Below are 24,271 nucleotides of genomic sequence, written 5' to 3'. Positions count from 1 at the left end.
TTCGTGCAAATAAAGTGAATATTATTGAAGTTATAGATTTTCATGTGAATTGCCGGTTCTGCTGCACGGAGGGATAATCCACTTAATGGTGTATTTCGGTGGGAGTGTCCCTCTCGTGCAGCAGTGCCTGATAGGAGAAATGCTCCAAATGTTAAGTCCCCCATGTAGTCCCCTACTGTATTACCCCTGCTATGTCAGTAAGGAAACCCCTTGCATGGGGACTTGCATAAATACTTGAAGCTGTGAATAAAGACCTCAGTTGACTCCCAGCACTGTGTTTCGTCCGGTTACTGGGGGATTTGGGATATTGCCTTACTTTTCAGCGCTGACTGTGGATTTACCCTTAATACCAGCGGAGATCGTGGGATTTAATATTGCCGCTCCGCTACAATTGGTGGCAAGCGACAGGATCCAACCTTATAGCCGAAAAGCGGTGTTCGTGTAAATTGAAACTACCGAACAAGAAAAGTGAAGGGCAATTCGTATGGAACAAAGAACCGAACAACGAGGTGAATGGAGATTGATTATGCTGCATTGAAACGGCAGACATTAAAGGAGCTACTGGAAGCCAGGGGTAAAGTAGCCAGCAATAAATCCAAAGCGGTGCTGATTGCTGAACTGATGGAGGGAGACAGAGCTCGCAGCGCTACACCTCCACCAGCCATGGAAGAGACCCCATACCAGAGAGAGCTGAGAACCAGGATGGAGTTTCTGCTGCAGCCAGTTCCCATGGAGATAATGACCGTGCTGATTGACGGGTATTTGCAAGATTTTGAGAGGCTGTGTGATTTGCATGACTTGTAACTGGGAGGATGGGTACCACTACTGGCAGGCAAACTGTTGGGTAGGGCAGCGGAAGCCTACCGCGCTGTACCCCGAGAGGACAGCAAGGATTATACAAAAGTAAAAAGGGCGATTCTAGAAAGATATGCCATTACCCCGGAGGCATTCCGGCGCAAGTTCAGAGGCTTGCGCAAACCGTAGAAAATTATGCATGCCGAGTGGGCGCACAAGCTGGATCAAGCATCACTATGGAGGAGCTGCGACAGCTGATGCTGTTAGAACAATTCTTTAATGGCTTGTCTCCAGAGGCACAAGAATGGGTGAGAGATCGAAAACCCCTCATCCTAACTGAAGCGGCCCGGCTAGCCGACCAGCATTTTGATGCTAGGAGGCATCACGGGCCCCTAACTAGGAAGTATCCTCGAACAGCCATGCAACCGAGTACCTTAACGCCTACCGGCCCAACAGCACCACTGTCTAGACCAACGCAGGGGAATCCACCACCTCCCTCCCAATATAATGGCCGGGCTAACATCCAGTGCCACACATGCAAGCAGTGGGGACATATATCACGTGAGTGCACCCAGAACCGGAGCAGACAGGCATGGAACCAAGTCCGACAGAACCTGGCCCCAAGGGCTGCTGCCCACCCTTACCAGATGGAGCCAGCCGCTCAAGAGGTACTGAGCGCTCAAGCCGAAGAACCCCTGGGAATCCTGCATGAGGTGATTTCGGTTCGAGCCACGGATAACAGACAGCATCATCGCCAACTAGTGACCCTGGAGGGGAAAGAAGTCCAGGGGCTCAGGGATTCAGGAGCTACTTTAACCCTGATAGCACCTCATTTGGTTCCTGATTCAGCACACACCGGCGGATCAGTGGCAGTACGAGTGGCAGGGGGAGCAGTGTACCGACTACCCACTGCCAAAATACATTTGGATTGGGGTGCGGGGGAGGGCATGGTAGAGGTGGGCCTGATGCAGAACTTGCCAGCGGATGTTGTGCTAGGGAATGACTTGGGTCAGATGACCTCTGCTTTTATACCCCAGACTCCACATCAGGAAGCCCATCCAGTGACCACCCGGCAGCAGGCGCGCACCATGGCTCCACAAGCACACTCTGAGGCTCAGGTGAGAGACCATGACCCCCACACGACACGTATGACCTGGGATACCCCCACTAAGTTCGAGGCAGAGGTGAAGTTAGACCCCACGCTACAGATATACAGGGACAGAGTACGCACCATTCAGGCCGGGTTAGAGGGGGAGCGGTACACATGGGAGAAAGGGCTACTTTATCGCATTGCTGAAAGAGAAGTGGGGGGGTCGGTCACAGTGGCGACCAAACAGTTAGTAGTCCCCCAGAAGTATAGGCAAGAGCTGCTTAGGATCGCTCACGACATCCCCTTGTCTGGGCATCTGGGGATGACACGTACCCGATATAGGCCTTTTTCTGACCAGGGATCTCTAAGGAGGCAGTACTGCACCTCATGTGACATTTGCCAGCGAGTAGGCAAGCGAGGTGACCGCCACAAAGCCAAGTTATGCCCTCTTCCCATTATTGAAGAACCCTTCAGTAGGGTGGCCGTAGACATAGTGGGCCCCTTACCCAAGCCCAGTCCCTCCGGGAAAAGATATATATTAACCGTAGTAGACTACGCCACCCAATACCCCGAGGCCATAGCCCTCTCCAATATTCATGCCGAAACTGTGGCAGAGGCCTTAATGAAAATATTCTCCAGGGTGGGGTTTCCCCAAGAAATCATATCTGATAGGGGCACCCAGTTCACCACTGAGGTCACCCAACAACTGTGGAGGATATGTGGCATTAAGCCAATAGTAAATTCCGTGTATCACCCCCAGTCCAATGGTCTATGCGAAAGGTTTAACGGTACTCTGAAGCAGATGCTCCGTACGTTTGGAGAGGCCCATAAAGACTGGGAGCGTTTTCTACCCCATCTTCTCTTCGCATATAGGGAAGTACCCCAAGAGTCGACAGGGTTCTCCCCTTTCGAATTGCTGTTTGGGAGAAGGGTACGAGGGCCGTTAGACCTAATTAGCATTGGGAGGGAGAGAATAGCCCAGATGAGACCCCTATTGTATCTTACGTGCTGGAGTTCCGGGACCGCCTGGAGGCGCTAACTCAGGCTGTGCGCACCAACCTTCAGGCGGCCCAACAACGCCAGCGCCGCTGGTACGATAGGGGAGCCAGAGACCGCAGCTTTCAGGTGGGACAAAAGGTTTTGAATTTAAAACCCGTCCGCACAGACCAGCTGCAGGCCATCTGGCAAGGCCCATACCAGGTGGTGGAACAGAGATGTGACACCACCTATGTGATTGGCCCCTGCTCAGGGGTAGGGAAGAGACGCATGCTCCATGTGAATATGCTCAAACCCTACCATGAGAGGGTAGAGGACGTGGCGGCGATATGCACCTCAGCCTCTGAGGATCAGGAGAATCTGCCCCTACCTGACCTATTAGAACAGGAAGAACAGACAGAGCCCTCCAAGGGAGTTCAGCTGGGAGAGCGGCTAAGCCCTCAGGAGTGTGCCCAGGTACAAGAGTTGATTGTGGCTAAAGGAGCCACCTTCTCCAATTTGCCTGGGTACACTCCGCTAGCCACTCACCGAGTCGAGACCCCGGGACAGCTACCTATGCGGCAGACTCCATTTCGTGTCCCTGAAGCAGTCAGGGCACATATGAAGAAAGAGATTGAGGAGATGTTGCAGCTAGGGGTTATCAAACCTTCCAATAGCCCCTGGGCATCGCCGGTAGTGCTGGTACCTGAGAAGGATGGCACGACACGTTTCTGTGTCGACTACCGGAGGCTAAATGACAAAACGATGTCTGATGCCTATCCGATGCCCCGGATAGACGAGCTGCTGGATAAGATGGCACGGGGCCAGTATCTCACTACTATAGATTTATGTAAGGGATACTGGCAGTTTCCACTAGTCGAGGATGCCATCCCCAAGTCGGCGTTTGTCACCCCGTTTGGCCTGCATCAATTTCGGGTCATGCTGATGTAGATAAATTTAGAAATAAACAAATATGTTTAAATGTCTATCTGTTCCTGTCCAAATCTGAGATGATTAAATTGCGTATACGCAGAAGTAAATTCACACTGACACACGGAGTTCAGGTTAAAATAACTTCGAGGAAATTTATTAGCATCTGCAGAAAAGCGGGCTCGCAGGCCCTTATAAGAGCGAAATTGCATCATCATTGATTATCAAGATATCAGTAAATAAACATCATTAATTGGATTCATTGTTAAGTGGCTATGTCAATGTCCACCCATCAATATGATTAATTGGCTCAAAAACTAAGTGGTTAGCTAGGTGTCCTCCCACCGAGAGGTGGTATTGTTCTGGACACGGGTGTGGACGGATGGCTCAAGCGCCATCTTTCCCAGCACGAGGCTTACTCGGTGGAAAGGGGGGCTTGGGCGTCATTTTGCGTAGTTAGTGATGTCAGTCTCGTAGTCAGGTTCAGGGTTCTTTTATGAATAGAACATTTCATTAGGCCAGCTTCTCATGGCCTTCAGAGAGACTATGTTGCAAATTACAGGAGATTCAGCAATTCCGGGGTTAGTCATGTCTTTATAGAAAATACAGTCTCTATTCATTATACTAAATGCTGTTAGGAAATTCTGTCATGTAATGTAGACAAAATGGAGGGTCTGTCATAATGTGAGGTTATGTGAGATTAAAATGGAGTTAGTACAATAATTCAATACAGGTTCAATAAAATAAAGATTTTCAATAATTCTACATCAATGCCATTCGGGATGAAAAACGCCCCGGCAACCTTTCAGTGGATGGTAGATCGGCTATTGGATGGGTTCCAGGAATATGCATGCGCATACCTGGACGACATCGCCATATATAGCCAAACCTGGGCAGAGCACCTACAACACATAGGAGCCATTCTGGATCGTATCGGAGAGGCAGGGTTTACACTGAAACCTAGCAAGTGCCATATAGGGATGGCAGAAGTGCAGTACTTGGGCCACAGGGTGGGGAGCGGGCAACAGAAACCCGAACCAGCCAAAATTGAAGCCGTAGCCCACCCCTAGGACAAAGACCCAAGTGCTAACGTTTCTAGGTACTGCAGGGTACTATAGAAAATTTGTGCCCAATTATAGTGCCCTAGCCAAACCCTTGACTGACTTGACCCGCAAGAACCTTCCTCGACAGGTTGTCTGGGCCCCAGAGTGTGATCAGGCATTCCAGCAACTAAAGACTGCTTTAACTAATGCCCCTGTACTTGCTGCTCCTGATCCAACTAAAAGATTTCTTGTCCACACAGACGCTTCAATGTTTGGATTGGGAGCAGTGCTGAGACAAGTTGGAGCAGATGGCGGAGAGCATCCCGCCATTGAGAAAGAATGTCTGCCCGTGGTGTTGGCCCTCAAAAAGTTGCAGCCGTATTTGTATGGACAACCTTTTTCCTTACTCACAGATCACAACCCGTTGGTGTGGCTGCACCGTGTGGCTGGGGAGAATGCCAGGCTGCTGCGCTGGAGTTTGGCGCTGGGGAATGGAGACTGGGCTCTCTATTCCCTGTACATTAATAATCTGCCGCTGGGGAGAGGTGGTAACAATCTCCTCTCCCATACATACTTCCAGTCGCTGCGGAGGGAGACCGACTGTCTCTCCTCCCAACACAGAATCCTGCTGCTGGGGAAAGGAGACTGGGCTCTCTATTCCCTGCTGGACACTCTGCCGCTGGGGACTGGAGACTGGGCTCCCAATTCCCAACAAATAACACTGCCGCTGGGGGATTTGGGATATTGCCTTACTTTTCAGTGCTGACTGTGGATTTACCCTTAATACCAGCGGAGATCGTGGGATTTAATATTGCCGCTCCGCTACAGTAAGTATTTAAATCCTGTGCTTAATTCTGATTGGATAACTTCCAATCAGAATAAACAACCACACCTGGGGGATATTTATACCTCCCACTGTGATTATTGTGCTGTTGCTTTAACACCGGGTCACGTTAGTGACCCCGACGTTCGGATAAATGTGCCAGCTCCCAGCGTGCAGCGTTATACATGCTGCCCCTGGGAGGAGAGGAGGAGGACGCGAGCGGCGCGTCAAGCAGAGAGGACGCCGCTCGCCGACAGTTAGGGGAAGAGGAGCCCTGACACATACACAACAGGGAAACCAGGGGAATTAACAGTTTAGCAGCAGTCCCTCTACAAAATTGTTACTTTAAAATATACTATAATATAGTTTTAGGATAGCATCACAGCAAAGAGCCTGCTTACCTGTTACCATTATCTAAACACTACGTGGGCTGATGGAACATGTCCTAAATGTCACGTTTTAAACACTGTGTGGCTGATGGAATATGTCCTACATGCCAGGTTCTAAATACTGTGTGGGTGATGGAATATGTCCTACATGCCAGGTTCTAAATACTGTGTGGGTGATGGAATATGTCCTACATGTCACATTCCAAACACTGTGGGGGGTGGCACATCTCCTACTCGTCAGGTTCTAAACACTGTGTGGGTGATAGAACATGTCCTACACGTGTCAGGTTCTAAACCATAGGTGGGTGATGGAACATGTAACGGACCGTTTCAGCAGACAAGGGGTTAAAATCGTTTAGGCGATAATCCCCTTTTCACAGACAGGCACAGCTATTGTAGAATGCCCCAAACTCACGAATTGGATATAAGTGAATGCACCAAACTCCCGAACTGCATACAAGGGAATAAGGTAGCACTCCAAACTCCCGAACTGGAACCTCACGAATAGCTGCTAGCAGACGAACAGGAAAAGCTCCCAAGCGGCTTACACTCCTGGCAATCAGTCTCTATCAGCATACAGTGAATCCCCCCAAGAACGAGACAAGGCTCCGTGTTGAGGGTCAAGCAGTGGTCTGTTTATTGAGGGCTACCTGCCCCTGTATTTATGCAGGTCTCCCACCTGGTGGACACTCCCCTAGGGGACCAGATGGAAGACTGTAACAATGGACAGACAAGTAGCATTTCAGGACATACAGAAGTAAAACATCCCCACAATGCATCCTGATTTCCTCCCCTCTGCCCTGGAGATAATTGAGAAGCAATTCAATTATCTCCCAGGACAAGGCAAAACTCCATTGCACACGTGGGGACACAAAGACAGACTATCACTTTAAAATACATAATGGGACAAATGGTACAGTAAATATATACATCTAACATATCCCCAGATAGCTCAGGTCTGAGTGCACATTATTAGGTGAATGGCACTCAGACCACACGAATACAGTTTAATTGCCATGGAGCCAAAGTCTTTAATTACACTAATATGCTCCATGGCATGGCTATCTGGGTTAAAACATTCCTCCAACATAAAATACCGAATTTACATGCATTCGTTAAATCAGTACGAATTAGAACCAGGGGCTGGAGGTTCAGCGGTGCCTGCACGTAAAAGTGTCCGGGCTTGGTGCATGAAAGCCGGGCAGAAAAGCGCTGGCTGCCCGGGGAGCTCCAGAACACCGCCATCGTGTGGCGGCTAGGTGTAACCGCGACCACCCAGTAATAATCAATTGCCGGTGGTCAATTGGTGGTCAATTGCCGGCACACGCTCGTTAAGCCGCGGTTAACCGCGGCTTCAGGGAGGTAGATGGAGGGCACACACCAGCTTCTGGATGGCCAATAACGGCGCCGGCCGGCTTCCAACGGCTCTGGGGAGGTTGAAAAACGGCTGTTTGTTCGGTAGATAGCATCTTCCGAACGGCTGTGCAGAAAGGGAGAAATAAATCTTTTTGCACAGTAAAATGAACCCTTTAACTGCCGGTCCATAATCCAAAGGCAGCAGGCGAGCAACCAGGCTCCTCCAATGCAATGTGGCGAGATTGGTCTCGTCACAGAACATTTCCTACACATGCCAGGTTCTAAACACTGTGTGGGTGATGGAATATGTCCTACATGTCTGGGACGATACAGCCTAATATTTCGTCCGTGGGTATTCTTTTTACCTAACTTGCACCACTAAACACTATGACTCCTCTTTGGTAGCATACACAGGATATATTGAGCTGATATCTTGTTACTATATGATATTCTATCCATCCAGTATTCTGGCAATAGTCTTATTAGTAATTACTCTATAGAGGACAATGAATAGCCATATCTTGTTAGACCTCAAGGAAGAGACAACCCCGGCAACTCCTTAGAACTCAGACTCACTCTGCCTCCATTTATTGTATCCAGTTCCAGCTTACAAAGATCACAGCATACAGTAAAATAAACATTACACAAAACTTCCACCAATAGGAATACAGAACAGGTCACAGGAAAAGAACTACAAAGCAACAAAGTGATTCCTTACACTAGTTACCACCTCCCCCTGTGCCAATATACCATGACAACAAAAGGTTATCTTGATTGAATCCACTGCCCCTTAAGAGCAATCTCTGGTTTAATCAAAACAGCCCTTTGCTGAAGAAGATAGACTTGCTTTCTCCCACAGCAGGTGGTCACTCACAGTGCAGCATTTAACTTGATTAGCCAACAATATACATTTCACACCTACCTATACTTTATGCCTGAATAGAGAGCTGCCCTCTGTTGACCCACAGCTGCATATATAGACGCATACTGACTCTGTATAATACAGGTACACAATACACAGAAGCATGTAATACAGAGATACCTAAGAACATAGAAAACAGTCACAAAAATGGTGCCACAAGCTTGTGGCTTGCACCAAACAAATCAGGACATCCATCACAATGTTACATTCTAAACACTGTGTGGGTGATGGAATATGCCCTACATGTCCCATTCTAAACACTGCGTTCGTCATGGAACATGTCCTACATGTTACATTCTAAACACTGTGTGGGTGATGGAATATGCCCTACATGTCCCATTCTAAACACTGCGTTGGTCGTGGAACATGTCCTACATGTCGCATTCAAAACACTGTGTGGGTGATGGAATATGCCCTACATGTCCCATTCTAAACACTGCGTTGGTCGTGGAACACGTCCTACATGTCGCATTCAAAACACTGGGTGGGTGATGGAACATGTCCTACACGTGCCAGGTTCTAAACATTGTGTGAGTGATGGAATATGTCCTACATGTCACTTTATAAACACTATGTGGGTAATGGAGTAGGTCCTACATGTTACATTCTAAACACTGTGGGTGATGGAACATGTCCTACATATGTCACTTTTTAAATGTTGTGTGAATGAAGGAATATGTTCCAAATCCAAAACTATAATTAATAGTTCACAAAACTCATTACCTGTGGCATAATAAGGTTGCTTCTGATCGATTCCATCAGAGTTGCTGGTGAAGGACAGGGAACAAGAACTCCTGCTTCAGGATTCAGAGAAATATCAAATATAGACACGTTTAGGGGAATATTAACTTGTAAAAGATAATCTGAAAGTCTCCCACGCAAAAAGATTTCAAACTGAGGACGATGCCTACAATAAAAACAATAGGTTGAGTAGTCAGTTGAATGGAGGAGATACATTTATTGGCAGAGGAAAAAAAAAACACCATAAGAAGAGAAGAACCATTGATTGGTGGAGGAGAAGGCTATTTGGTTGTCGAGAAGAAGCAAGATCATGAATAGATGTGGATAAAGGAGGCCCATGTTGATTGGAGAATAAAAAGCCAGAGTGGAGGAAGCAAAAGGTGGGCAGGAAAAAGTGGGCCATGAGTGGATAGGAGAAATAAGGCCATGCTTTGGTATGGAAAATTAAGGTTATAGACGAGTGTGTGAAAGAGGATCATGGATCGGTAGGCGAAGGTTTGCAACACTGGAGTTCATGCAAACAGAATTATGGAGAAATTATTTCTAGGATTTGTTTAGGTATTTCAAGGGGTTTGCGTTTAAAAGAGAACATATGTTGATAGTCTAGGTTCTAGAGACTATCTATAGAGTCCACAGTTCTATAGTTGACAGCACAGTTCTATAGTTGCTCCTGCCCAAATGTGTAATTCATTCTCCTTATTATTGTGAATTTATATTAAGTGTTGCTTGGATTATAGTTTTATTTGTTATACTGCTTGATTGTGGACATGACATGAGTTGTTTCATAGTTAGTTTGTCATACTATTGGTGGATGGTCATGAGAGTATGATACTTACTTAGGGTCAAGGTGTCCCGCAAAGCCCCAGATGAAGGAGTAGACAAAGCAGGATAGTGCCAAATGGTGATTGAGGGGTGAAATATATTGGTCAAACGAGGAGAGGTCTAAAATTTCTCTCACCGGTTTGTTAGTATGATCTGTAAAATTGAGAAAAACTGATTAAATGTGACCAATAAATACAGTTTCTTATCAACTAATTAAAGTGTAAACTCACCAGCTTCTGTGGGTGCATGGTCTCTTGGGTCCTCTCTGTGGTCTCCCAGTACCTGTGTTTCTCCAGAGAGATCCTGTGTTTTTTCCTGTGGTTGAAATGTTTTACTTGACACATGATCCTGTAGTAGATATTGATCCAACAAAGCTTGAAGGATATTACAGAAAGAGGAGACTTCTTGTACCCCTTGCGTTGAGTATGCAGACTGTGCAGTATGAGGGTATAGAGCAGAGGTGCAGGATGACTCCAGAAATACAAGTGTGCTGGGTACCAAGCTGTCACTTAGACTTTGAAGTAGATTAAGTGTATTCAAGGTGAATCTGTATTTTAAGTACAGCTTGGATAAAAAAGCTGCTAGAATTGCCCTCCAAGTGTTCTCCCCCCCACAGTGTACAAAGCTACAGAGTGTGGACATAGCAGGAGTAATGTTTGATGTGTCTGCCATCTCAAACAAAATCTTGATGGACTCAGGAAGCCGAAGATGCTCACCGTTAGACAATGTCAATGCTGGATAAGATCCAAAAAGAAAAGAAATTGGTTCTGCCCAAAGTGGGCTGGATGACCCATCTAGTACTAACCACTTTTGGGCTCTATGGTCCTGAGGAACTCTGCTTAGGATAGATGAGAAGATGCCTTGTCTCCAGCTTCTATCGTGCATCTCTCCATACAGTTCATTAATTGTAAAGCTATTGGGGAACAAATGTTCGGTTTGCACAGTTTGGGGACTGCATGAGTAGTTTTTCTCTTCTGTGGCTCCTGGCTGCTCTACACAGCTTGCAAGGTGGTTCAGAGCATGTGACAGCATTCTCCAACATGTAGTTTTCCCACTGCCAGGACAGCCAGTAAGCAGGACTCCAGTGCTGTGCTGAAGAGCATTAAAAAGCTGCTGAGCACTACAATCGAGACCTGCATGAGCTTCAAGTCCAGACCTCTGCAAGACCAGCTTCATGGCACAGAGGAGCGTGCCCTCAAAATGTTCATTACAAGGCTCCACAGGGGGACATATTGGGAAGATACTTTGGAGGATTCCCCTCAGATAATTGATCTCAGCAGTTGAAAGACCAGACCAGAATGGTGAGGCATTAATTGCTTTGATTAAACAGGCTTCCTCCTGTGAGTCAGGAGTGCGACTTTGAGTAAAATGTTGTCCAGTATGAGCTTGTGGGGTTGTTATAGATGCTGTCCCTCCATTAAGCTGCATGCTGTCACCGTTATCAGTCCTATCAGATGCGTCAGTAGCTCTCATAAAGAAAGCAGCCAAGTGGATTGCACGTTTCACTAGAAGGCAACAGCTGATTGGAGATAGCAGCCCTGAGTCCTGCACAAGTTGGAAAAAGCAGGAGATCTTCCTGGCCAAGCACACAGTCTTCTGGAAGCCAGCTGTGAGCAAAGCTAGTTTAGCAGTAAAGCGTAGGTCTGGTGTAAGTAAAGACACAGGCCTTAGAACGAGGCATAGGCTGGATGGGAGCTCATTGGAAGAATTAAGGTTAGGGAGAGTCATGAAACAGCCATAACTTCGCCCCACAGAAACTGTTCTTCCCTCAAACTGAATGTGGCCAATCACTTTGGGTAGAAACTGTTCATTCAAAGGGCTCAACCCTGAGCTTATACTCCCAGGAAACTTCAGAAGATAACAGGAGGATTGAATTTGGCAAAGAAGCTGTCCCAGTAATGACTGAACATCTCTTTTCAGCCTGTGTGCACCATCCAGCATTAGCCATGCGTTTCCCTGCAGTGCGCCGTGCAGGTGCTGACTCAACCTGCCCAGATCTATTCCACTCCAGCATTTTAGGATAACAATATGGCGTCCCAAGGCTTTGCCAAGAGCGACTACTGTGTGAATCCTGCTCTCCTCATCTTGGCCAATCACAGTACCACACTGGTATTGCTTCAATGCCAGAATCAGACCCAATGTGGATCTGTCAGAGAATGTACCATAAATAGTACCACTCTCTAGCCCAATATACTCATATTCATATGGCAACTGAAACTTAAGGATATCCACAAAAAAAACTAGGGGAGTCAATTCTCCTGCTGATATATCACCTAGGCATTTAACATTTGCACTCACTTGGCAGGGCAATTTGTTCTCTGTGCATTCAGGTTCTGCGAGGGCTCTATATTTTATCATCTTGGCCCATGAAAAACTTTCAAGTGAGTCAATTTTGCCTTTCAGCAAAGTGCTGATGCGGTCTCTCTGCTGAGAACAGAGCATGATCCAGCTAGAGAGGACAGCTTGTCTCTGACATAGGGCTTCTTTAGGGAGACCGAGTGCTCTATAAGAATCTCGCAGCACCTGTACGAGGATCTCAAGTTTCTTGTTGTATCTCTCTCTTAGCAACGCTCCCTGACGGCTGAAGATATGGGCTTCTACCTGTTCACACCAAAGTACCTCTTGGCTCACTGCCAGGCACTGCCAGGGATAGATAGTCAAATGTTCAGACCACTGCTTTGATAAATCAGAATTTTTGAGATTGAGGAATTCCACTTTCCGATACTCACTTAAACAAAGTTCCAGTTGACTTCTAACACTTTCCCTCAATTCCTGGTCTAGCATTAATAGCCATGAAGTATTACTTAGACTTCCACAGATTGGGAATCTTAAATTCAGTCTCTCACCACAATTCCCTTCTATCCCTGTGGCTAGTATATGACTACTGTCCATGGCTGTCTCATATATTTGGGTGGTCTGAGCTTGATAGAGCACATTTCTGAGGCTGGGGAAGCAGATTAAGGCACACTGAGTGAGAGCTCTAGGTTCTGCAGGTGCTGACAGAATGCTCAGAAGATCCTTGTCACCCAGAAAGAAAAAACGATAGAAAAGAGATCGTGAAGAGTCAAGCACATACTTCACTTCTCCCAATGTCTCTTCCATCACATTGATACCTTCGTGGAAATCAAAACGAAGATCTGTTCTACGAAGGTTCTGTTCATGTCTCCTACGGGTGTGACCGAGAAAGGACATGACTCGCGGATCTTGGACCATCTTGTTCAGAAAGGAACGGTAATCTTGGTCAACCATCTGGAACTGCGTCAACTGTAGGGCAAAATAAAGAACCCAATAATAAACCATTCATTTACATTGTATGACCTAATTAACTAATAGAACCCCAAATCCTATCACTTGATATTCTATAAGCTATGAATGGATCACGTGTAACCTGATAAAAGGCACTAGAAATCTTACTGAAGTCTTGTTTGTTATTTGGTTTTGTATAACCCATTACTGGATCTTCATAAAATCTGTTACCATGCCTAATATAAACAGTGCCTCACACAGCTTATTTTATGTCTCATATAGCGTGCAGTCTGACCTACCGTTATAAAGTAAAGAACATACCTTGTTATCTGAAAATAGCAGAGGGACTTCCATCTCATGTAGGACCTTCATAATAAAGACCCATTTCTCCTGGAACTGAATCCAGAGACCCAGATTGTAATCTAGGATGGCGAGACAGTTAGTGTGACCGAGAGAAAGTGTTAGAGACAGATACACACAGAGAGACCGAGACAGATCTAAGGGATATAGAGACAGTTCTGGTTAAAGAGAGATACAACCTGTGTGATATAGGGGAGCAGTAATAGACAGTGAATGATATGAAAAATAAAAATGATGCTGTTTTTCAGTATTTTGTAAATAATGTAATATATTACACTTTTCCTTGACATCATGCCTGGATGTTTCATGACAACTGCCTGCTGAAACAACTTTGTTTATAGCAAGATTATATGAACTGACCTCCCCCCAAAAAACAATCCCAGCTAGCCAACACTGTCTGATCTATCGGATATATGAAGCTATGTTTCACTAGTTAGTATATCCTGTTAGTGTTACTTTATTATTGTCCAACTAACCAGGTATACAGTTTGCATATTGTTTAGACAGTCTCAAGTGCTCCCAGACAACCAAAGGGAATTCCCAGACAGCCAGGATAGCCCCCTGGCAACAAAGAGACCTCCCACGCTGCCAGGAGAGCTCTCACACTGCCTGGATGCCCCCCACACTGCCAGGACAGGTCCTACTGTGCCCGAACAGCTCTCACACTGCCAAGAGAGCTCACACTCTGCCAAGAGAGCTCACACTCTGCCAAGAGAGCTCACACTCTGCAAGGGCAAGTCTCACACTGCAAGGAGAGCTCCCATGCTGCAAGAAGAGCTCCCACGCTGCAAGAAGAGCTCCCACACTGCCAGGGAAGCTCCCACACTGCAAGGAGAACACACACTGCAAGGAGAACACACACTCTGCCAGGACAGGCCCCACACTGCCAGGAGAGCTCCAACTCTGCCAGGAGAGCTCCAACTCTGCCATAAGAGCTCCAACTCTGCCATAAGAGCTCCAACTCTGCCATAAGAGCTCCAACTCTGTCTGAACAGCCCCTCCCACACTGCCTGGACAGCTCCCACACTGCCTTGACAGCTCCCACTTTGCCAGGAGAGCTCCCACTCTGCCTGAACAGCTCCCACTCTGCCAGGAAAGCTCCCACACTGCTCTGCCATACTGCCAGGAGAGCTCCAACTCTGCCAGGAGAGCTCCAACTCTGCCAGGAGAGCTACAACTCTGCCAGAAGAGCTCCAACTTTGTCTGAACAGCCCCCAAACTGCCAGGACAGCTCCCACACTGCCAGGACAGCTCCCACACTGCCTGAAGAGCTCCCACTCTGCCAGGAGAGCTCCCACTCTGCCTGAACAGGTCCCACTCTGCCTGAACAGGTCCCACACTGCCAGGAGAGCTCCCACACTGCCAGGAGACCTTTCCCCCACTGACAGGAGAGCTCCCACAATGCCAAAAGAGCTCCCTCACTGACAGGAGACCTCCCTCACTGACAGGAGAGGTCCAGCACTGCATGAAAACCTGCTACACTGCCTGGAGAGCTTTTACTCTGCCAGGACAGGTCCCACACTTCCCGGAGAGTTCATATATCGATCTGTCTATCTATCTATGTCAAACCAATATTGTCTCCAGACAGAGAGTGAAACCAAAACTGACTGTATAACCAATACTGCATTATCCAGTATACATGATATATGTTGGAACTGGTAATTATTGAGGAACAGTTACCAAGATCCTCCAGTTTTTGTATCCAATCTTGTATATCGTCCTGCATGTCACAGGGGAGAGGGAACACCATCATCATGCGGAGTGACAGCAGACTGTCATCAAGGAAACTGCACAGAGACTTAACATCTGAAAGAAGGACAAATGTCAGCATAATAAATAATAGGCTGTGAGAAGGGACATTGCGAGTGTGAAAATGTGTGCTTTAATTGGCAACAATTTGTGTGTGTGAATGGCTGTATTTGTAAGTGCATGGGATGTGTATAAAAGGGAATGGGGAATCTGTGTGTGTGAATGGCTGTGCAATGAGTGTATACGGAGAGATGGGGAATCTGTGTGAGTGAATGGCTGTGCAATGCGTGTATACGGATGGAATGGGGAATCTGTGTGAGCGAATATATTCAAAGCTTGGGCTTGTCACCAGTGGGGTACATCAGGGATCTGTACTTGGACCCATTCTCTTTAATATTTTTTTTTAATATTGCAGCAGGTCTTGATGGTAAGGTATGTATTTTTGCTGATGATACTAAGATATGTAACAGGGTTGATGTTCCAGGAGGGATAAGCCAAATGGCTAATGATTTAGGTAAACTAGAAAAATGGTCAGAGTTGCGTCCACTGACATTTAATGTGGATAAGTGCAAGATAATGCATCTTGGATGTAAAAACCCAAGGGCAGAGTACAGAATATTTGATAGAGTCCTAACCTCAATATCTGAGGAAAGGGATTTAGGGGTGATTATTTCTGATGACTTAAAGGTAGGCAGACAATGTAATAGAGCAGCAGGAAATGCTAGCAGAATGCTTGGTTGTATAGGGAGTAGAAAGAGGGAAGTGCGCATGCCATTGTACAGAACACTGGTGAGACCTCACTTGGAGTATTGTACGCAGTACTGGAGACCGTATCTTCAGAAGGATATTGATACCTTAGAGAGCGTATTTCAGTGGATTGGTGCAATTGGTATTCTGAAGTTTCTCCAGATTCTGATCCAAAACAGGCATACCAACAATAGAAAAGGAATTAGGAAGGATGATGAAGTCCATAATTGATGTTGAATGGGCTTGTTACAGTTGCTTCCAGGCTAGCTGGAAGTTGGACCGCTTAGATGTCCTGGTTCACGGTCTTGGAGGGTGAGAGCGCCGCTCCGATCAGCATACAGTAATATTCCTGGACATGTAGATATTCCCCCACTAGCTATGAGCAGAGCTAGTATACACCTTTCCCTACAACACGAGTCGAGGCTGCGAGTTGAGGGTAAAACAAACTGGTTTAATGGGTATTCATGCATGGCCTTAAATACAAGTTTTCAGGTCAGAGGAACACCCACCTGGACCTGATGGTACACAGGACAATGCAATGTCACAGCCAATAGGAACAAAGTGCATTTTATGAAACACTCCCCCTACCCTGGAGATAACTGGTTTCAACGGTTACAGTAACTCAATTATCTCCAGGTACATGAAATACCCATGTTTTATTTCACACAAGAAAACAGAATAAAAATATATAACTTTTACATTCTATCACTTAAATGTCACATCCAACCCATCTCCAGACAGCTTGGATCTGGGCGCACAAAATATACGAATTGCGCTCAGATCATAAGAATGGTACACGAAAACCATGGGAAGAAAGTGTGTCGGTATGTCTTTCGTGACTCTTTGCCTGAACAGATGGGGCAACTGGTATCCCAGCTGGATTCGTACAAACTAGTGTCCGAGAATAGTTCCAGGGGTTTTATCGCTGTGCGTTCGACGTCAAAAGATGTCCGCTGCCTCGTGTTCGGCATACGAATGGCGACCACCCTGGTGATAAGTAATTATGTTGCGGTTAACAGAAACCTCAACTTCCAGGTGGTTAAGTGGGGGCACACGCCAGGGGCCAGGTGGTCAGCCGTTTGGGAGAAATTTGGGCTTGTTGTTCGGTACGCTCTTCGACTTGTTATACACGAATGGGGACAACCCTGATGGTCAATTAGGCTGCAGTTAACCGCAGCTCTGGGTGGTTGATTGAAGACACACTCCTCCGGTAGGGTGGTCGTCTGTTCGTCAGTTTGTTCGATGGTTATACAGGAGAAGAGGGTTAATTGGCGGCACACGCCAAGGGCTGGGTGCTCGGCCATTCATATCCACGAATGGCCTGCAATAGTTGTTCGTATAAAATAAAGCAATATATATCAACAAAAGTAACTGGGGTAGAGCAGACAGAGGGGACTTCTGTAACAGGGCTAAAATGAGAGGATTCTTGTGTGGAGTTATTGTGAGCGAATTCAGACCAATTATCTTGGTTATAGGAAATGAATAATCTTAAGTAGTTCAAGAGATTGGTTAGCTCGTTCAATGGCACCATTGGACTGTGGGTGGTAAGCCGAAGAATAAAACATCTTGATGCCCAATTCACTGCAAAATATTCTCCAAAACTTGGAAATGAATTGACTCCCTCTATTCGAAACAAGCTCTTGAGGGAGCTCATGCAAACGCAATGCATCTTTGGCAAATATCAAAGCCTATTCAGAAGAGGATGGTAATTTGGTGAGAGGGATTAAATGCACCATTTTCAAAAATCAATCAATGACTGTCAAAATAGTAGTTACAACCCTTTAGGTAAGTTTAGGTAAGTCTACTATAAAATCCATTGCTAAATGCAGCCAATGTATATCTAGAATATCTAAAGGCTGTAACAATCCACAAGAAAGACTTCTATTTGTTTTTGACTCTAGCCCAGGTTACGCAAGCTATATACTCTCTGGCATTGATATGTAACAAAGAATTGTCTGGAGATAGAGGATATAGTCTAGAGGAAGCCTGGGTGTCCTGCAGTAATGTTATTATGAAATAAGAAGAGAACACTAGGGCTTTCTGACTCAGGTACATATTAAACATCTAGAGACTTTTTGGCAGGAGCTATCACCTGTCCTGCCTGTATCTTTTCTATCAAGCAGGATGATAGGGACAGAATGTGGTAGCTACAATCCATTCAGAGAAAATAATAGGAGAAATAACCTCCTCATCATAATCCTCCGAATCAAATGGTCTGCACAAAGCATCAGCCTTTTTATTTCTTGTACCTGGTCTGTAAGTTATTATATAGTTATATCTGGATAATAACAAAGACCACCTGGCTTGTCTGGATGATAACCTTTTTACTTCACTAATGTATGCCAAGTTCCTATGGTCAATTATTATCATGACAGGTATTGTGGAGCCCTCAAAGAGGTGTCTCCATTCTTTAAGTGCTAGAACGATGGCTAGTAATTTGCAGTTGCCAATATCGTAGTTTCGTTCAGCAAGACAATTTCTTGCTAGAAACCACAGGTATGTAATGGCTTGTTGGGCATATCTTTGGGAAAGAACAGCCCCAAACCCTGTTTCCGATGCATCTACCTCTAAGACAAAAGTGTCAGGGAAACAGGGAGAACATTCTAAAACCACCCTTTATTCCTTGCCTATAGTCAGGGGTTTATAGCAATCGTACATCCTGGTAGTAGATTATGCCACCCGTTATCCCTGTTTAATATCTACGCAGAGACCATAGCTTACACTGTGCTGCAGTAGGGTTCCGTACAGAGATTGTCTCTGACTAAGGCACCCAATTTATCGCTGACTAGGGTAGCTCAGCAGAGGTTAGAAACCCCAGGTCAAATGCTCGTAAGACAGCCTGCTTATAGGATCAGAGGCGGTAGGGGAAGAGATGCAGGCAGAAATTAGGGACATGCTCGATCTGGGCGAGATCAAACCATCCAGTAGCCATTGGGTCTCCCCAGTGGTATTGGTACCTAAGCGGGATGGTACTAACCGCCTCTGTGTTGATTACTGACATTTAAATTACCATGCTGTGATAGATGTGTACCCCATGTTCCGGGTGGATGAGCTGCTAGATCATATCACTTGGGGCTCACTTCCTGACTACTATTGACTAGAGTTGAGCGAACCCAGACTGTAAAGTTCGGGTTCGTACTGAACATTACGTTTTTTGGACCCCGGACCCGAACACCGACATATCACTGTATGTTCGGGTTGGAGTTCGGTGTTCAACGATTTAATGGCGAGTTTTGAAAGGCTGCAGGGCAGCCAATCAACAAGTTTGACTTGTGTGCCATTAGAAGCCATCACAACCATGCCTACTAATGGCATGGCTGTGATTGGCCAGTGCAGCATGTGATCCAGCCTCTATATATAAGCTAGAGTCGCGTAGCGCTGCACGCACTGCCGCTGTGAGGGACAGCTTAGAAAATAATTCTGCAAACTAGTACATTAGTGGGGTGCACTTCATATCTGAGAGTCAAATAGAAGCTTCAAATACCGCGGTTACATCGGAGTTTTAAAACTTAAAATTCTTTGGGTGCTAAACACTATTTTAGTGGGGTGCACTTCATATTTGAGAGTCAAATAGAAGCGTCAAATAGTGCGCTTACAGCGGACTTGTAAACATTCTAATTGTTTTGCTGCTAATTAGCTAAATAGTACATTTTGCGGCCTGCTCTTCATTAGTGATGTACCGAACTGTTCATGGCGAATAGTTCCTGGCGAACATAGCGTGTTTGCGTTCGCCACGGCGGGTGAACACATGCGCGGTTCGATCCGCCCCCTATTCGTCATCATTGAGTAAACTTTGACCCTGTGCCTCATGGTCAGCAGACACATTCCAGCAAATTAGCAGCAGACCTTCCCTTCCAGACCCTCCCACCTCCTGTACAGCATCCATTTTAGATTCATTCTGAAGCTGCATTCTTAGATAGAGGAGGGAAAGTGTAGCTGCTGCTCATTTGATAGGGAAATCGATAGCTAGGCTAGGGTATTCAGTGTCCACTACAGTCCTGAAGGACTCATCTGATCTCTGCTGTAAGGACAACACCCCAAAAAGCCCTTTTTAGGGCTAGAATATCAGTCTGCTTTTTTTTTTCTGTGTAATGTAATTGCAGTTGCCTGCCTGCAAGCTTCTGTGTCAGGCTCACAGTGGATACTGTGCCCACTTGCTTAGTGCCACCACTCATATCTGGTGTCACAATAGCTTAAGCAGTGTATGTGTGTGTCAGTATGTGTGTGTGTGACAGTTGCAGCGTATGTGTGTATGGGGGGGGCAATGTGTGTATGGGGGGCAGTGTATGTGTGTCTGGGGCAGTGTGTGTGTATGGGGAGCAGTGTGTGTGTATGGGGGGCAGTGTGTGTATGGGGGGCAGTGTGTGTATGGTGGGCAGTGTATGTGTATGGGGGCAGTGTGTGTGTATGGGGGGGCAGTATATGTGTGGGAGGGGCAATGTGTGTGTAGGGTGTGAGAGTGTGTTATAAGGCATGGGGGGCTTTTTTATAATATGCTTTTTTTTTACATTTATTTAATTAAAATAAATATTAATTATGTCCCCCCCCCTCCCTTCTTACCTTTACTGGGAGGAGGGGGGACATTTCTTGATCCCTGGTGGTCCCAGTGGGATTCATTGGTGGTTCCAGTGGGGAGAGTGAACTCTAGCTGTCATGCCTTAACTATGGTATCCTCTTACTTCCTGGTTCCACGGAGCCTAGCCACACCCCTTTATGACACGGTCTGCCTATTTAATCTGACTGCACCAGCTGATCAAGGCTGGATTATTGAACTACGTTCCTTACTCACAACCCGGCTACAACTTCGTTGTGAAAGCCTCTGCTACCAGACCGGACTGAAAGACTCTGCAAAGTTCCCTTCACCTCTCCTCATCCACGACTAAAGATTAAACACTCTTCATACGCCTCTGAGGAGATCTCGGGAACCAGTATTCTATGTGCCGGAAGCTAAGTAAAACCAATGTGATAAGCGTTGCATCTAAAAGCTGTTATTACCTGTCTGCAAAAGTCCTTCGGTAAAACAATCCCGTTACAGCTAACTTCAACTCATACTTCATATCAGTTATCTGCATCTGTCTTGCTTCAGTTAAAGTATGGAACAGCTATTGTAATTACTTATCACCTAAACCGTTAACTCTACTAAGAGACTCTTTATTGATTCAGTGTCTGCAATTTACTATCGTTTACTAATTAAAGCTACAGTGCCTGTAACTGTGGACTTCAGTTACCATTTACTACTTAAAGCTACAGTGCCTGTAACTGTGGACTTCAGTTATCATTTACTACTTAAAGCTACAGTGCCTGTAATTGTGGACTTCAGTTATCGTTTACTACTTAAAGCTACAGTACCTGTAAATTGGAATTAAAGTCTTTACCTTTTACTTTCTTTAATAAATATTCAAACTATACGAAATCTGCAGTTGTGTTCCTTCATAACAAATGTTTAGACGTGACACTAGCCCATAGATCCAGGGCTAGAGTTCACTCTCGCAAGATTTAGAGTGTTGCCGTGGTAACCCCGGCAACGCTCCAAGCTCGCAAGAGGAGGACCCGGAGGAGCTGCAGGCTAAGCTCCCGGGTCCTCTCTCCCTCCCCCCGCCGGCTGCCAGCATAGTGCCTGCAGACCGGGGAGAGAGATCTCTGATCTCCCCTCCGGTCCGCAGGCACATTGCAGGGTTAGCAGCTGCATGTCCTGGCAGGGGAGAGGGAGACCGTCGGTCTTCCGCCACTGCACTGGGTCCGCCTACAGGAATACCGCCCACAGGAATACACACACAGACACAAACACACACACTGATACAAAAGGACACAGATACATACTAACAGACACACATACTGAAACAGACATACATGCATACAGGCATACATACTGACACACACATACTGGGACATACACACAGGCATACATAGTGACAGACAGACAGACACATACTAACATACATACAGACACACATGCACGAGGACATAAAGACACATACATACAGACACCGACATACATACATACATTCATACATGCAGACATACTGACAGACATACAGACACTGACATCCACACACACATACATTCATAATGGCATACAGACATACATTCATAATGGCATACAGACATACATACATACATTCAGACTGACATACATGCATATATACAGACATACATGCATACAGACATCCATATACACATACACACAGACATACGTTCATAATAATATGCAGACATACATTCATACTGACTTACAGACATAGATATATACATACATAGACATACCTACAGACAGACACACTTGCATACAGACATACATACACACACAGACATACATACAGACATACATACATAGACATACAGACAGACAGACATACCTACATACATACACACAAACATGCATGCATACAGACAGACAGACACATACATGCATACAGGCAGACAGACACACACACAGCTCATTTTCCAGCCACCCTCCTGTCTCTTACCTTTTCTTTGCAGGAGGGTGGCTGGGGATGATGGGAGTCGGCGCCGGCGCGGCTGCCTCTTCACTAGCGCGCGCGCTCCTCCCGCGCGGAGTGTGCTGGGAGGAAGTGACCACTTCCTCCCAGCAGCACTTGCGGCTGCTTTTTTTTTTTTTTAAAGGGGCCCGGTCGCGCTATACAACGGCCACAGCTCTGACCGGGCCCCTGAAGATATAGGGCCCATCGGGTGGCCCTAAGTGTGTGGGCCACCCAATGGGCCCCGGCGGCCGGGCCCCCCAGGATCGCCGGGCCCGTGACAACCGTTATGGTTGTCACCCCCTGATGGCGGCCCTGCACACAGCACCCTCACACACAGCGCCCTCACACACAGCGCCCTCACACACACACACACAGCGCCCACACACACACACACACACTGCACCCTCACACACACACACACACACTGCACCCCCACACACAAACACACACACTGCACCCTCACACACACATACTGCACCCCCACAGACACATACTGCACCCCCCCACACACACATACTGCACCCCCTCCACACACACACACACACCCACCCACACACGCAGCACCTTCTCACACACACTATACTCCTCACAAATGCACACTACACCCCTCACACACACACACACACAGCGCCCACACACACACACACACTGCACCCTGACACACACACACACACACTGGACCCCCCCACACACACATACTGCACCCCTCCACACACACACCCACACACGCAGCACCTTCCCACACACACTATACTCCTCAAAAATGCACACTACACCCCTCACACACACACAGCATCCCCCAAACACGCTGCACCACTCACACACACATTCACTAGATCTCCTATAAGCACTCCTGAGTCCTTCACACACACTAGATCCCCTACACACACACTACATTTCTGACCTACACACTCTGGATCCCCTATGCACACACTAGATTCAATTTAAGCAAACACATAGTGTCTCCATAAATGGGATACTGTGAGTATCCCAATTATGGAAACCCCTGAGACAAATTTCAAGCAAACACAACGCAAGCCTTTTATTAAATTTGCTTGCGCTATGCAGAACAAATACACGGCCCTTTTCTCATGCCCTGGAAGAGCATTAAACCAACATGCTCACTTTGAGATGGGGCGTGCTTGTCATTAGCCACCCCCCCTCCCCCTTTTCAGTGGGCCGCTGTGAATAAAAAATGCTTGGGCCGAATTTTTTCCACAGTCCGGCCCTGGGGACCCACACAGAAGATACCCCAAAAACACATCTTATATCCCCGGGTAGCCTGGATCTGAGCACCCAAGTTGTCCTGAGGTTTTTCCCGGTTCCAACTAGGAAGTGATCCTTGGTGGAAGTACCCAGCCAGGGTACAGGGAGCTCCGCTGAGTTTCACCCTGCTCGACATGTTTGGATGAAAGCGGTCATATCAAGCTATTGCTGCTTAGGAGAGATGGAGTGTCTTCGGAGGAGTAAGAAAAATGGCGGTAGGATTCAAATCCCTCCGATACCCTCAAAGAAGTTGGGAGCTGGTGAAGATATTCTTTGGGAGTAGTCCATCAGAATGATAGAAACAGAAATTGGAATTGTTGTTGGAAATTAAATGTGAGATGGGAGACTGCGTGTTTGTGTTGGTAAACAGGAGAATACATATTTGAAAAAAATGTTAGAAACATAGGATGTGACGGCAGATAAGAACCATTCAGCCCACCTACTCTGCCCAATTTTCTAAATACTTTCATTAGTCCCTGGCCTTATCTTATAGCTAGGATAGCCTTATTGTTAATTTCTATATTTGGGTGAGTAT

General features: G+C 46.4%; 1 protein-coding gene across 1 annotated transcript in view; it reads right to left on the bottom strand.

Moving 5' to 3' along the window:
- LOC134586281 (dynein heavy chain domain-containing protein 1-like) overlaps positions 1–23,872 on the bottom strand; it is a 246,596-nt gene extending 222,724 nt beyond the window's left edge. Inside the window, exons 1-6 of the mRNA XM_063441768.1 lie at positions 23,722–23,872; positions 15,173–15,298; positions 13,454–13,554; positions 10,117–13,150; positions 9,901–10,039; positions 9,047–9,230 (exon numbers count right to left, since the gene is read on the bottom strand). Of these exons, the coding sequence (XP_063297838.1) occupies positions 9,047–9,230; positions 9,901–10,039; positions 10,117–13,150; positions 13,454–13,554; positions 15,173–15,298; positions 23,722–23,872 (3,735 nt within the window). The remainder of the gene's footprint in view (positions 1–9,046; positions 9,231–9,900; positions 10,040–10,116; positions 13,151–13,453; positions 13,555–15,172; positions 15,299–23,721) is intronic.
- Positions 23,873–24,271: the final 399 nt, after the last annotated feature.

The sequence above is a fragment of the Pelobates fuscus genome, chromosome 1, assembly GCF_036172605.1.
Source record: "Pelobates fuscus isolate aPelFus1 chromosome 1, aPelFus1.pri, whole genome shotgun sequence".
Classification (NCBI taxonomy): domain Eukaryota; kingdom Metazoa; phylum Chordata; class Amphibia; order Anura; family Pelobatidae; genus Pelobates; species Pelobates fuscus.
This window is presented reverse-complemented; position numbering and strand designations above follow the sequence as displayed.